Source organism: Sinocyclocheilus rhinocerous, unplaced genomic scaffold (assembly GCF_001515625.1).
Source record: "Sinocyclocheilus rhinocerous isolate Xijiao unplaced genomic scaffold, SAMN03320098_v1.1 scaffold3354, whole genome shotgun sequence".
NCBI lineage: Eukaryota > Metazoa > Chordata > Actinopteri > Cypriniformes > Cyprinidae > Sinocyclocheilus > Sinocyclocheilus rhinocerous.
Window position 1 is genome coordinate 18,329 of NW_015664987.1, and position 15,771 is coordinate 34,099.

The window sequence follows — 15,771 nt, forward strand, 5'->3', positions numbered from 1 at the left end:
TGCTTAACTAATGATTATTCTGCTAATCAAGTAATCTACTGATTATTTTGACAAGTGAGCAATCTGATATTTTTAGTAATACAAATAGAACTAAGTGGAAAAACAGGCTTTAATGTGACTATATTTATATATAAAGTAACGATGAGGCAATAATAATTGGCCTCAAATAAAGTATCAAAATCAAGTAGGCTACATGGTTTTATTGGCCAATTATTATTGCCTCATCGTTACTTTATATATAAATATAGTCACATTAAAGCCTGTTTTTCCACTTAGTTCTATTTGTATTACTAAAAATATCAGATTACTGATAATACATAATGTAATATGCCTATATTATAACAAATACCTGCAGAGGGCGCCAATGGCCTGGTGATGTTTCATACTGGTAAATTACCGTTAAGGGATCATGTGTGAACAGTACCTTTTAAAAAATACAGATAAATGCATTCTGGCAATCATATCGTTCTTATGGAGATGACATGATTACTCTGAGCTGTTTACAAAGCTCCACTGCTGTTTAGTAGCTTTTCTATTTAAATATGACACTAGATGGAAATCTTTGAACATTGCGCTTCTCAGCTTTTTCAATGTGTCGCCCTGAACTTTAAGAACTTTGAGAACTTTAAGCCCTGAATACATAATATTTTGTTCTATTATTTATTATTATTATAATCATTCAATAAAAGCACTACTTTATACAGGAGTTAGTCAAAATAATGTGAACACCCATTATTATAGGGGTTCACATAATACCTTTTATGTATTTATTTTTCAATGTCTACTGTTTATACTTCGTTTAAGACGCTTCAATTTACTAAAGCTTTACAACAGACACCAATGCTACATGCTGTTATGATCTTAAATCCTGAACAACTGGAGCACCTAGATGAACTTCAACATCTGTCCTGGTCAGACAAATCACCTGAATATGATCGAACACTGTGAGCATTTTAATGGAGAGAACGGTGAGAAGCAGACTCCCACCATCAACATCTACATCTTAACCAACAGGCAGATTAGTCTATTTTAAGAAGGTTGGAAGCTGTGGTAAAACACCTTAATCAAATATTGCCTATTTTGCAGGTGTTCACATTATTCTGTTGATCTTACATGTATGAAGATGCAGTCCTCCACTGGTCTTTAACATTAACTCTATGAATGACAGTTTTACACATGTTGAGTAATTATATTCCCCATACACAAATTACTTTGTTAATTGTGCCATCAGGGTTTGCTTCATAAATAAATTACCTGAAAAAAAGGGTCATTCACCATCCTTAATTATTAACGAGAGCCAGTCCTAGTTTAAATGCCAGAGCATTCAGACCAGGCCTTGGCCATGCAGCTCACCTGTAGCGTCTTGTCAAACCAGCGATTGCCGCTGTTTGAGAAAGTCCCACCGCCATGCAAAATCTGTGCTGCCATTCGACTAGAATACCTGCCAACAACCAACATCCTTAGCACCACATCAAACCATCACCGGTACAGATTAGATGAAAATACACTGCTTAGCTCTAGTGACTGTCAGTATCATCCACAATCAATCAATCACAATGTATAAACAACTCTTACTTCTCATCAGAAATCCTCATAACCGGAGAGTCCAAGCACAACGTAAAGATCGATTTCTCTATCAGCCTCACAGATTCTTTATTGATTTTATCTGAAGAGGCAAAAAAATAAACAAACAAAAAGTTTAAATCAAGCATAAAACTCGAGACAGTGGAACTATGCAGCTAGATGGTAAAGAGTGACTGGTTTCAAAATCCACAATGAGTGAAGCCAGAGACTGGCCTCGTATATAACAACCCTGCTGTGCATCACTCTTGCTAATGGATCTTTCCTGGATTTGTGTTTAACAGTAGTGGAGTGTGCAGGTCAGGTTTACCTCTGAGCAAGCGCGTGTAAGCCTGACCCCAGGTGTGACGATGCTCGCTGGTCAAAATCCCCATCGGTTGCTTATCTGTTTTCCACGACTGAGAGCGGATCCGCAACAGCTGAGCATGGATCTGACTTTCTGTCAATGGTGTCCCATCACTGTTGTACACATCCAGCTGGAAAAACTACACACAACCACTGAATAATCACTAAGATATATATGTGTGTTTGTTTTAAAGAAACTGTATACTCGTAGAATTATAATGTGTATATAACCTGATTTATTACAAGAACCATAGGCGCCGAATTGTTTCTGGCCAACCTCCCCGGAGGAAATTAACAAATATCCCGCTCATTGTTACGACTTTAAGCCTACTTCCACATAAGAATCCATGCGACTGCCTAAATATGAGCTACTGATAATAAAAAAACTGCTCAGACACAGTTTTATCCAGGCTCATTTCCAGAATCAAATACTGAGTGTGTTTCGGAAATTAGTGAGTGTGCTCTAGCCCAAACGCACATACATTTTCACGGATATTTTTTGTCCCGTCCACTGCACTTTCGAGTGTGAATCCCCCATAAATATGCGGTTGTTGTTCCCGAAACTTTGCAGTGTGTACGTACGCGAAAAACATTTAATGTGCGCGAAAATGTGTTCAAGATAGATATGTCTGTGGCTGGCGACATCACTGAACGCTGCAAAAAGCCATCTTTATATATATTGCTACGTGTATTGCGTTAGGCTAACAGAGACTTGTCATAGCCCTTGCATATCATTGCTCTTTTGTGGGTTTTGATTGCTTCTATTGTAATCAATTGTAAGTCGCTTTGGATAAAAGCGTCTGCTAAATGACTAAATGTAAAATGTAAATATAAAAATATGTAAATAGAGACCTTTTGACGCTCTTCAGAGCGCAAACACATATGCACTGGATAGTTTACCAGATCTGTTTCGCCATTATGATTTTTATGAGTTGTAGAATCATGACTTTATCTATTTTGATCATATCATCTTACTAGGTAATCTAGGTTACCTGGTAGTTCCTGACCACTGTAATGTGAGCTGGGCCACGGCGTGGGCGTCCATAGTGAATCACATGGTCATGTTTGGGTCCTGGGATTCGACAGGAGGAGAACAACTGAGGAAACAATTCCATACATAACGGCTGTCCGCGCATGTACTCTACCCCCAGCCTTCCACTGGATGAGCAAGAGAGGACATGTGGACAGAAATCAAGGGGAAAAAAAGAGATAGGGAGTCACGCTGAGCTACAGACAGCAACAGTATGATATATTTAGAAATAATATCACGATATTAAGATCCAGGGTTTGGCACTGCTCGACTGAAACACAAATTAGCACAGGTGCTCGGACATAAATAGGTAAATCTGCCACTGTGTGTCAATATCGTCCAGACCTGTCCACCTGAGCTTTGAAGTCCAGCACTCCTGCAATTAGCTTCGATGCAAACCTGCACAAGAAACAATGTAGACATATAGACATTACGCACATGTAGATTAAAAACACAGATAAAAGAGCATATCAGATAAAACAGCTTGTTTAATGCTTTGATTTTACTGTGCAATCAATTATCTGAACCAACCGAAGGGAAAGTTAAGATCACTGAAGATGACATTTAAGTCTGTAAGGGTGTTTGTTTGTTTGAGTGTGTGTTGATTCTGGCTGTCACATACACTAGTTGGCCTCTCCAGTCAGTGAAGTCACGTTTGGGCAAAGAGATGGCAGGGTTCGAATGCACTGCCAAGGGCTGCCTGCACTCCAGGTACGCCCACTGCACCCACCAATCTGAAATCTGCAAAAAAGTCAAGACACACACACACACTCACAAAATACTCCAGATCAAGCTAAACACACTAGTGCGCCTAAAATAAACATGCACAATCAGAGTGAAAACTGCTGCACACAACTATGATGCCAAAAACGAGGCGGTTCATTAGGTTTTGAGAGACAAACATTCTTTTACAAATACTACTCTTCTTATAATTCCATCATCCTTGCATCCTCCTAAAACGGAGAAGGTAAGACCCAAGGAAAGACGATGAGGATGCACAGTTTAAAGGGGTCATGACACTGATTTTTTTATTATTTTAATATGTTCCTTGAGGTTTACTCATAATGTCAATAAAGTTCTTTTACACACACAAAAAATAAAAAATAAATAAATATGTGGAAAAATGATTATGTTCAACCCTGACTCTGAACCTCTCTCTAAAAGGAGCTGTTTTAAGGGGGCAGGTCCTTTAAGGCTTGTCATGAATCAGCCACTATGATTGGCTAACAGGAAACAGTATCAATGCCCCCTTGCTACTGCATGTGTGTTTTGAGCATTATGAAATCACGCATTTACTTACGGTTTGTGATGCAGCTGCAGTCAGATCTAGTATCGCTTCATCTTTCAACAAATGTTTGTGAACTCTCCATGACACTGTGCCTCGTTTACAAGACAAAATGCTCCGATCAATCCTCTGACATGATCCGGGATGCCATTAAACAAACTATCCGCTTGTTCCTTCCGCTGGGACCCTTCTGATATCTGTACAAAGACGCGAATGAGCCATTTAAACCAAACGCGTCAAAGCGCACGTTCTTTCACTGCATTTGTCCTGACGACAGACTCGAGTGAGTGGACTGTGTCAGAGCGAACGCACATCTGTATACTGTATCCAGCTAAGACAAGATAGTGCAGTGATTGTGATTTCTATTTGCTTTTGACACGACACGACACGACACTCGCATTCAGTGCAATCAAGTGTCAGCCGACTGAACGCCAGTAGCCGGGGCCTATGCTGAGAAGAAGACCATTCGTCGATGTCTTGTTCTGGAGGCGGTGTTTATGCAAATGTTTGTGCCCCCGTGACGTCACCTTGCCCCTCGGCTCCAAAATGAGCCGTTTTGGAGCTTGATTAAATAATAGGGGTGTTGAAATTAATCGTTGCATCGCGATGCGGATGTGGACGATTCTGCATCGATGCTGTAATAGACCATAATTGATAATAGCCTACTGACATCATTCGCATACGCAGGGCAAATGGGTGCTCTAAGCAGGACTGTGTTGTTGTGAAAAAAAAAAACATCTATTGTAGGGGTTAATATAGAACTTTAATAAAATCTAAAAGTAAATAAATGAATAATTTTTATTATTTACAAATTACAATTGTAGCTCAGACAGTTACCTATTGCTATGACTTTATTAATACAGTTGTCTGATTGATTTTATAGTCTCAAGCAATCAGAAATCACGCAAAAGAAAATTAAGCAGTTTTACTACGATAAAACCATGGTTAATTTTTGTAAGGGTTGTGATGTCCACGTGTTTTTTGTTGAAGAAATTATAGAGGCCGTGTCATCTATAGCAAAAAAGGTGGCCAAAAATTAAAGATTGAATTAATAAAAAAGTGGATATTTGAATTAAATGTTTGGTCAATAGCCTATTAAACAAGGATTTGATTGTCCTGTAAGTGTAGCAGCAGCAATTACATGGCCTTTGGCTCCCTTTGCAGGCATTTGTTATAAAATGTAATGTACGTAAATTGTTTATTTTGTATTAGCCTACATTATGTATTTTAACAGTGTTATTCGATGAAACCATATAATTATTAATTAACCAATCATTATTGCCTCATTGTTTTTATATAATGCATTTTAAGTCATTTTAAAGGCTATTGATGGCTTAGGTCTTTTTTTATAACCACAAAAAAATATTGTCTTAATACTTCTTTGTAAATTATTATTTGAAGTAACAAAACCATGGTTAATTTGCGGTTACCACCATGGTTACAAGAACGATGATTTTTGATCTTATTCGTTTTAAAACCATGGCTAATTTTCGTAATGGAACATGTAAACTCAGAGATAATATTAGATGTGTTGGTGGTGGTGAAATTATTTCCGACATTAAAACACGTTATTAACGTCAACAGGCCAAAACGTTTTTTAGCTCTGTTTTTTTTTTCTCTCTCTCGGCGACAGATTGCTGATTTCTTTTCACGGGCATAGTTGTACATCAATTATGATCATTTGCATTCAGCTGCAAACACGAGGTGCGAGCGGTCGCATGCGGGAATGGCATGTCAGGTAATGGCGTTGTTGAGCGCTCCAGATGCAAACTTTGCATGCAGCAGTCAGGCAGCAATTGACAGCACTCTGATCTAGTGGCATACAGGCATCGTCAGATTGCCAGTACACTAGCCCAATAATGTTGGGGGATCCAGTGGGGGCTGCATTTATATTTCAGGGTGACCGTGCCACTCTTTATCACAACCCTGCTAAAAGTGCCAGTACGTGCGCTCATTGGCACCCCTTCAGCTGGTGGCGCCCTAGGCGACCGCCTAGCTCGCCTATGCCTAGAAACGGCCCTGCCCCTGGGAGTTGGTGCCCAACGCAAACTGCGTATAGGGAGTGGTGGTACTGCGCATACGTGCTTGTCCTGAGTATTACAAAATGCACCCACTATTTTTAAATCTGAGATCTGGGCACATTTTTGAAAAAAACAAGCTTAGTGTGTGCGCTAGAGAGAATCGCGGCGACCTTCATTGCACAGAATATGCGATGTGAGACATGTGTGCATTGCTTGACAGTGCTTCCAGTTCCACCTGCCGTTATTTCAGAGTTTTACTTTAGACATGCTTTCATCTCTGCCGTTTGAAATGCAGTATGTACTCAAGTACTGACAGACTTTCACAGCGCTGTGTGTTTGTTTGTCCTGAAGCTCGATAGCGGCTGCGCTTAAAAACACTTGCATCTCCAAATACTTCCGTGATACGAAATCGATGTAAACAGTCAGTTATATGTTTTCAGAACAGTTCAAACATCTGATATGTGGAAATAGATCTGTGCATTAGTGTGAATGCAGCCTATTAAAGCTGCCACTGTATATGATGGCACCAGTAGTAATCAAACAGGAAAAAAGAAAAACCCATAACTATGTTTGTCTGTAAACTTTCGGACACTTAAAAGCACTCTCAGATACTGAAAGTACTTTTTGTTTATCACTTGTAATTGCTTTTCTCCCTTTATTACTTTATATATGCTTGTAAATTTTGAAGCTATATTTAATTGGTTTAATTCTTAACAATTGTTTTGATTTATTATTAATTTGCCATTCTTTTTAAAAGTAGCCTTAATTTAATAAAAATAACAAAATATATTTGATATAATGTAATGCATCGGGATATCAAATTGAATCGAATCGTTGACATGGTAATCGAAATCGAATTGAATCGTGAAACCAGTGACTGATTCACACCCCTAAATGTTTTGTTTATAATGAGAAGGAGGTTTTAAGCTATGAAACTTGCAGGATGTTTTAATGGTACAAAGACCTCTTATATGCCAAAAGATCAAGGCAAATTTGATTTCTCATGTCATGACCCCTTTAAGAACTGAAAGGCACCCATTAGCAGTAGCCCCATTAGGCCTATTATGGCATGTCTAATTTAAACAAAAAAGTACCACAGTACTAAAGTCTAAACAAATAAATCATGATATTGACGTTTTATATTGTTAGTGCTGTTCTCACCCAGTTGTGTGAGTGCTTTGCTCTCTTAATCAGCTCTCTTTGCAGGTTTTCGCCCAGACCTCCAGGGCAGCCGAACTTCTGCACGATCCCGCGGGTGTGCTCCAGCTCCTCCGGCGGCAGGAGCGGCTCCAGGGCCGTCAGGTAGCGCTGCAGCGTCTGGAGGAGCGGAGGCACCGGCTGCGGCCGAACCGAGGAGGAGTGGGCCTGCCTCAGCGTGGCCTGGACGGACGAAGTGAGGAACTCAGCTTCTCACTTAAAATACACTTCAGAGTCACTTCCCTCATATCCTTATGCAAGACCCCTCAACTCAAAGACAGATGTTTGCATCTGTATGTTAATATATAAATGCTTTATATTTTACACGTTTTTTCTAATAATCATCCCTTTTAAATGTGAATGTGCTTAACACCCATAAAAGCACGCGTACAATATGTGCACCATACTACACAACACTTACCTTGAGCATGAATAAAGAGCATATTCTTGGAGGTATTCTCTCTAAAATCATTGTTCTACGTGTGTTTGTTGCTCACGGTGAAGTAGCACACTAGTAGGCTACTTAAGCTTGCGCAAACATGAAGTCACGGAGACTCTGAATCTTCATCGATGATATTACGGTAAGATAACGCGTTATTCTAAAGGCACAAAACAAGACCGCAGTAAACTACTGTGAGTTGAAGTGTTCAGTCTGTTAGTCTGTTAGTCGTCTGAAGTTCGTGAGCTTCGGGTGTGGACGCTGAAACACGTGTGCAGTGTTTAGTGTGGACTGCCGTGTTATTTCGTGTATGTGCGCATAAACAATTAGACGAGGACAAGGAAATCTATTCAGAGCCTGAAGAGAAGTGCCTCCAAGGTTAACAAAAATGTCATACAGCAGTACACTGGCAAGGAGGCAATATGCCATTTTTAAAGAGATAGTTGATTCATCAATCATTAATCATAATTGATCAAACTTGCAGGGCTGTGGCAAGCATGCAAGGCCCCCCTCTGTCAGGTTGGTTCTGCAGAGTATTCCAGACATATATGACCCCATCAGGACACTTTTTTTTATTCATCTTATAGTGTATTAAAGTAAAATGAAAGGTGATAAGGGAACTTGCTTTCCTGTCAATTCAAAATGAGCATTGAATGACCTGAAATACCCTATAAATGTGACCCTGGACCACAAAACCAGTCATAAGGGTCTTTTTTTAATTATTATTAAGATTTATACATAATCTGAAAGCTGAATAAATGAGTTTTCCATTGATGTATGGTTTGTTGGCCGAAATACAACTTAAAATCTGGAATCTGAGGGTGCAAAAAAAAATCCAAATATTGAGAAAAGTTGTCTTTAAAGTTGTCTAAATGAAGTTCTTAGCAATGCATTTTACTAATCAAAAATTAAGTTTTGATGTATTTAGGAAAGGATATTTAATGAATGTAGGAAATTTACAAAATATCTTCATGGAACATAATCTTTACTTAATATCCTAATGATTTTTGGCATAAAAGAAAAATTGATAATTTTGACTGGTACAGTGTATTGTTGGCTATTGCTACAAATATGCATGTGCTACTTATGACTGCTCTTGTCACATATGTTCCCAAAGCCCTGTGTTTCCCATGATTTTTATGGCGAATAATGAACAAATGATAAAGGGTCCTAAGTTCCCACATTTAGGGTTTTGGGTTAGGGATGGGCTAACATTGGAAAACAGGGCTAAAAAAAATGTCACCTAAATAAATAAATACAATTTGCTGTTAGTTTAATTACCCTCAAGCCATTGAAGATACAGGTGACTTTCCTCAGCAGAACACTAAAGATTATTTATGGTCCTTGGTGATTCATAATATGCAAGTCAATGGACACTGTCACATTGAGAGTCAAAAAAAAAATAATTGACCAGATACAAAAATACTCCTGACAACATACTGAGGTCTTGTAAAGCTAAATGACCTGTCTGTGTAAGAACCTGAAAACTATATTAATACCAGAAAAGAGATACAGAATCCCCTCTGAGCAAATGCAACAGATTTTTTTTCTTAATGATCATACAATTCATGGAAAGATGGCAAAATTTAAATTAAATATATGTTGTTATTGATATATTTATATTGAAGATATACTTAATACAAGATAAATATGTCATTAATACCTGTAAAATAAGTAAATTAGCCAATTTTGTTTAAATGAAGGTTTTGAGTATGCCCTCGATTAAATTAAACAAACATACAGTTTTCTCGTACTTAATATGTCCTCTGTAATTTTACAACTCTGACCTTTCTTTACAAGTTTTTGACAAACTGTCTCATCATCTATCCTGTTTATCTCCTGAAAGATAACTGACTTAAATCCACTCTCTATTTAATTGTCAGATCCCCCACAGGTGCTCAAGAGTGTTAAGGTTGGGTGAAACACTTGTCCACAAAAGCTTTTACACTTTGGGAGAATCTATATACTGTAGTCATTGTGATGAAAAACCACCCAACAATGCAGGGAATGAGGAGAGGATAGCATCTTCAGTTTCAGGTTTTTGTATTACATCACACAGTGGTGTGTGAATTGATGACAGCATTGATTAAGCATCACTCCCTCACACGTCAGCACTCATGCATCCGTATATGAGAGCTTTACTACCACTGAACCTCACTGAGGGAACCAGGCGCTTCTCACTGTACTCCTCCTCTAGCAGCGCCATAGCATTTCAGATGCTGCTAGATCCAAAATGAATGATTTGGTCTCATGAGACCAGAGTATGGATTCCCAGCAGTCTATATTTTGTAAATATGGGCTTTGGAAAAGAATAAACGAGTTTACTGTGCTTTTGTTAAAACATTTTGCTAGTCAATATTTACTTACTATAAACAAAGACACCTATGAAGACCTTAATGTTTATTGTGACATATTGTAATGTTTATCTCTTAAAAAAAATATGCCCCATATTTTATGTTATGTAGGCTACAAACAAAACAAAATAGTAACCCACAAAAATTTCTCCAGTCAGTAAAAGTATGGGTTCAGCCTGTGTGTCAAGCAAAAATACTATTGAAAATAATTTTTTTAATTTATTTATGCATGAGCAGTGTTATTTGCTTTAAGTGTTATTTGCTAAAAATGCACTTTAAATAAATGATACAGTTTATTGATGTTTCTTTTTCTTTTTTTTCTTCTTTTTTTTCAGTAGCCTACAGAAGCCAGGTAGGGATTACTTTTATGCCGCTTTTGATTTTTGAGCTTCCATTTGGGTCTTCAGTCAATTTCATTGTATGGATCTACAGAGATGAGATTTGTATTTTTCTTCGTTTGATGTTCTGCAAAAGAAAGAACGTCATACATTTGTATGGAAATGTATGTAAGGAAACTTACATAAAAAATAATCTGTAAATACAAAAAAAAAATAATAATAGTTTGTTTGTTAAATAACCCAGTTCCCCATGCGCTCCACATCTAGATCAATATTCGAACACACACACACACTACATTAAGGTGTGCGTTCTAAGATAATATTCTTTAGTATGCATGTAGAGCCTGCATCGTTAGAGCGCCACCGGGCTGAATTACGCAGGGACACTAGACCTCTGCCCCAATGTGTTCAGTCATCTGAATGTAAAACATAGGTTAGTCATATAGCCTACGATGCGACCCAGAATCTGTCCCACCGAAATTCAGGATACTGGTTACTGGGTAGACTTTTGCTTTCCAAGAGCTTTTTGGGGGTTTACAATTTAGCCCCAGTCTTATCTATACAGAAATATAAATGTATCAATATCTGACTGAAATATTTCTCATCACAGAGAGATCGGTCATGGCTTCAGCCGAAAGTATAAGAATAGCTGGTAGGAGTGGTCTGAAGAAAACTGGATCATTTACTTAAAGGCGACTGTAAGTTTACTTTAGTCCTTACATTAGCTGCATTACATTCAGTGCAGTGATGCGCCCAGAACACACACGCACACGCAACGTTTTCATTGATATATTTTAAGTGAATGTCTTCCGTCGGTGCTTTCTGAGTTTAAAGTGAGACACACGCTGAGCTGAGGGTTCAGCTGCCTGCTTCTCTCTCAGCAGAGGTGTTGAGCGCGGACCGTGGATGAGTTGCAGCGGCACAGACCGCGAGCTGCGGACCGCAGACCCCGGAACTCCCGCGGAGAAGGTACACCGCATTCACTCCGAATCACATTAGTGAAAGTAGGGAAGCGACTGCCTCTCAAGTGAGTCAAGACATTGATCTTTATGCTCTCATTCCAGCAGGATTATTATTTTATTTTAACGGAGAAGACGCAGCAACATATAGCCTATGTATCCTATTCAGACTGTCTTTATTTAAACGTTGCTGTGTGTCTACAGTACCTACAGATCTGATCACTAAAATACCTATTGTATATTTGAAAGCAATGGCTAAGTTGATGATATATGTAACGCTATAGGACTAGTCATGATTTCACTTGTAGAGATCTTAAAATAAATTGTCAGCATAATTCTAGAATTTTACAAAGCATGGCCTAATTACATCTTTTCCCACTATGATTAATATACTTTTAAGTTTAATTAAATGTTGCTAGTTCTATGATTAGACCTGTTACTCATTAAAAATAAATAAATAAATAAAAGTTAGTGGACACAGTGAAAACAGAATTACAGATATGTAGGCCTGAAATTTTCACTAGTCAAACTAATCAGGTCTATAACATGAATTATTAGTAGTAAGCTAGTAGGCCTAGTAGTAAAGCTGGGAGCATTAAACGCTAAATTAACTTCCCAGACCCTATTTACACTTTAGGGTAAAACCATTTGGGATCGAATCACGTTGGTTCTGGGAAAACTAAAGAAAATATATCAGAATCAGAATCAGAATCATATGAAAGGTGAATCACAAAACTATGCAAACGGACGCATTTACACTTTTGATTTCCTAAACATTTGGTAGAAGAGTGGATATATGAGAGGGGTGGTAAAAGGATTGCTGGATGATTCTCTCAGCTTATAGAATCATGTGTTTTGGTAAAAAAAAAAATCTTAAGAAATTTTACTTAATGATCAGTGATACAGTTCATGGAAAGATTGCAAATTTGAAATGTATACTTAATACACACCAAGACATATATGTCATTATTATCTGTAAAATAAGCCAATTAGCCAAACCCTTGGCAAAATTCATCAAGCATATAACATTCTAGTACTTAATATGTCCTCTGTAACTTTAATAAATATACTACTTGTAACAGTTTAGATTATGGATCACTGTTCACTATCTAATTGCTTATTAGCATGCATATTACTATCCCTGATCTTTAATGTGGTGGAGTGTTGCTCAAATTGTCTCTACAAAATCCCCCACAGGTGCTCAAGAGTGTTAGGGTTGGGTGAAACACTTGTCCACAAAAGCTTTTACACTTTAGGAGAATGTATATAGCCTTTGTCATGTTGAAAAAAAGCGCTTTTAACAATACAGATTGAGTCAAAGCAGCTTTACAGTATTAAATAGGAAAAAATTGTGTGTAATAATACAAAAGGACAACAGTAAACACTCAGGCCACGTTCACACAGCAGCAGAATACGGTTGTCAGTCCTGTATTTGAGTCCTTAATACGGCTACGTTCACACACAGTATGGTTATTTACAGGTGTGACAACCTCATTCTGTAACCGAACTCACACCTGTAAATTTTCAGGACTCACAACCGCATTCTCGGAAAACACGCGCTGTGTGAACGGAACAGGACTGGACAACTGGTTGTCTGTCACGTCATACAGTGCGAGAGAGAGCCCAGGAAATGTCAGTTTTAGGCTTGCAATCAGGATTAGGTGTTTCTACACCCTTGTTAATCAGCTATCATTTCCCTCTGATTTTAGGAATAAATTATGGGTAAGGTTAGGTTTAGGGGTAGGGATTGGGTTAAGTCTGTATTTTGGACAGTAATGTTGATCCAGGATCAACAAAAGATGTTGATCCAGGAACATGTCTTACTTGGCAAAATCACGGCGACCCACATCATACAGTGCGAGAGAGAGCCTACCGTGTGTTACATGTTTTCATGTGTGGTTTCGGTAATTTAAAGTGACGAAGAAATGAGCTGCGTGTCATCTGAAAGTTTTAGATCCAGACGTTTTTTCACCGGAGCCGCTCCCATCAGTTTTGTGTTCTGCGCGCGACTCAAATATGCTCTGCTCTCTACCCAAATAAAAGCTGCTGTCGGTTAATGAAGATTTGACGGAAGAACTCGCGGCTCGATTGGACTCTTGTCATGTCAGAAGGGATGAAACTTTAAGTATTATGGACATTGCCATCTTTGATATTACTTCGGTCACTGTTGCTATGGTTACTGAAGGAATACGGGCTTGACTCCCGTTGCACGTTCATACAGACAGTATTCGAGACGCTACTGTAAGCTGCTGTGTGAACGGGACATTATGAGACTCACACCTGTAAGTAAATGCGGTTGTCAATCCCAAAAACTGACAGTGTGAATGTAGCCTCAAATGTTACCAATAATAATTTATAATGTGGCCAGACCAAACCAGCCTGGCGTGGCTTAATTCCAGGCTGCAGCAAAATCAGATTGTGCAGAGGACTCACCTGGTTCCTGTGGTCTCATCCCTATATGAGAGCTTTACTACCACTGAACTTCACTGTGGGAAGCAGGCACTTCTCACTGTACTCCTCCTCTAGCAACATCTGTTAGACTGAAATGAATGATTTGATCTCATGAGACCAGAGTATGGATTCCCAGCAGTCTATATTTTGTAAATATGGGCCTTGAAAAAGAATGAATGAGTTTCTTGTGCTTTTGCCACAGAAAGTAGTTTCGGTGTGGACAACAACCATGTATGTCACTTCTGTAGGCTCCATCTTACTCTGTGAGATAAACAAAACAAAACAAACAAAAAAAAACATCACAAAATGAAAGCTTAATAAGGTTAAGGCCTGATTATTTTAGGGTCCTTGCCACAAGTCCATTGTTTTTGAATTTTTGTGTTACTTGTACCATTGTCCTCTGTGCAAAGCCATAAGTCTCCTGACAGTGCTCTCACAAGTGGTTCCTGCATTAAGTCTGAGAATGATTCAATGGGCTATGTAACACATTTAATTATCAAGACATTACTTCTCTTTAAACGTATTGGTTTAATAATCCTATCTGTTGATCTTTCTCTCTCTCTTTCTAATATGTAGCTGCTGCGTCTGAAACGCTCGCTCACATTTATGCGGAGTAAAAGTGTGGAGAACTTCTTCCAGCGTTCTCAGAGCGATGCTTACCCACCAACAGAGCTCTTCTCTGGTGCCCTGCCTTCTTCCCCGCGCCTGTTTACTGGGCCTGCACCTGGTAACAGCAGTGTTGTTTTGCCCTCCCCAAGCATCAGCTCTAGACCTGCTCCATTTGTTGTGCAGCCGCGACCAGCACAAACACACTCCTTCCTCGAGCATGTGTTCCGTCGACCCACCAGCTGCAGTCTGTGCAAGCTCATTATTGCAGGTAAGCAGGGAATGAAAAGTCTTTCTATTTTTGCACTTCTGTCCTCGTTTTAGCAACTCTTGCCAGACTTGGCATTTCCTCCCTCCTTTCATTTGTCTTCTCTATAAGATTCTCATTTACATTTGCTTGTGTTCATTTAGTAGAAGCTTTTATCCAAAGCAGCTTAAAAATAAGAAATACTACAACGTAAGTGATTCATACCAAAGAAAGTAAAAGGAGAAGTGCCACAAAGTTCCAGAATTGCTCATAAAAATGTTAAGCTACAGTAGGACAGAATAAAGTAAGACAACATGAGACAGTAGTAGGAGTTTCAGTTTTAGTGAGGGACTATGATGTATTGAATAGCTGGACTGTTTGGAATGACTAGATTGAGTAGGTGGCTATCTGTCATCCTGGCTGAGATACCTTCCAGTAAAGATGAGTTCTGTGCAGTCATTGTGGGATAATTTTCATGCTGGAATGAGAAAGTAGAACTGTGTACCCTTTAGCATTGCAGGAATATCTGTGTGCCTGTATGATATGTCCCAGTAATATTGTTCATATCAAAAGAGAAATGGTCCAACACCTAATCCCTGAAGCACTTCCAGCATGGACACTTATCCTCTCCAAGATATTCTGAAGGATCTTACATCGAAGTAAATTTCATTCTCATTTGCATGATACCCAGTGTAGATCTGGGGATCTACTGGGGGCTCCAGACCGGTCTAATGCAATGCATGACCTGAGCAGTGAAAGGCCAAAAAAGACCTGATTAAAAACAACTTGTCCAAGTATTTTCACTGTGAACAAGAGGTAGTAGTAGTATAGATAATATAAGGTTGAAAGTTTCAGACCTAAAAAAAAAAAAACAACATTTCTTCACACCAAGCAGCCAAAACAACTTTTTTTTTTTTT

General features: G+C 38.6%; 2 protein-coding genes across 2 annotated transcripts in view; one reads left to right on the plus strand and one right to left on the minus strand.

Moving 5' to 3' along the window:
- The window catches only part of LOC107730541 (carnitine O-acetyltransferase-like), a 22,068-nt gene extending 13,928 nt beyond the window's left edge, over positions 1-8,140 (minus strand). The window contains exons 1-8 of the mRNA XM_016541396.1: positions 7,881-8,140; positions 7,424-7,642; positions 3,579-3,697; positions 3,302-3,355; positions 2,919-3,084; positions 1,892-2,066; positions 1,576-1,666; positions 1,354-1,441 (exon numbers count right to left, since the gene is read on the minus strand). Of these exons, the coding sequence (XP_016396882.1) occupies positions 1,354-1,441; positions 1,576-1,666; positions 1,892-2,066; positions 2,919-3,084; positions 3,302-3,355; positions 3,579-3,697; positions 7,424-7,642; positions 7,881-7,931 (963 nt within the window). The 5' untranslated portion in view covers positions 7,932-8,140. The remainder of the gene's footprint in view (positions 1-1,353; positions 1,442-1,575; positions 1,667-1,891; positions 2,067-2,918; positions 3,085-3,301; positions 3,356-3,578; positions 3,698-7,423; positions 7,643-7,880) is intronic.
- Positions 8,141-11,468: 3,328 nt separating this feature from the next.
- Positions 11,469-15,771, plus strand: part of LOC107730542 (SH3 and cysteine-rich domain-containing protein 2-like) — a 13,630-nt gene continuing 9,327 nt past the window's right edge. Inside the window, exons 1-2 of the mRNA XM_016541397.1 lie at positions 11,469-11,559; positions 14,577-14,877. Coding sequence (XP_016396883.1) covers positions 11,497-11,559; positions 14,577-14,877 — 364 coding nt within the window. The 5' untranslated portion in view covers positions 11,469-11,496. The remainder of the gene's footprint in view (positions 11,560-14,576; positions 14,878-15,771) is intronic.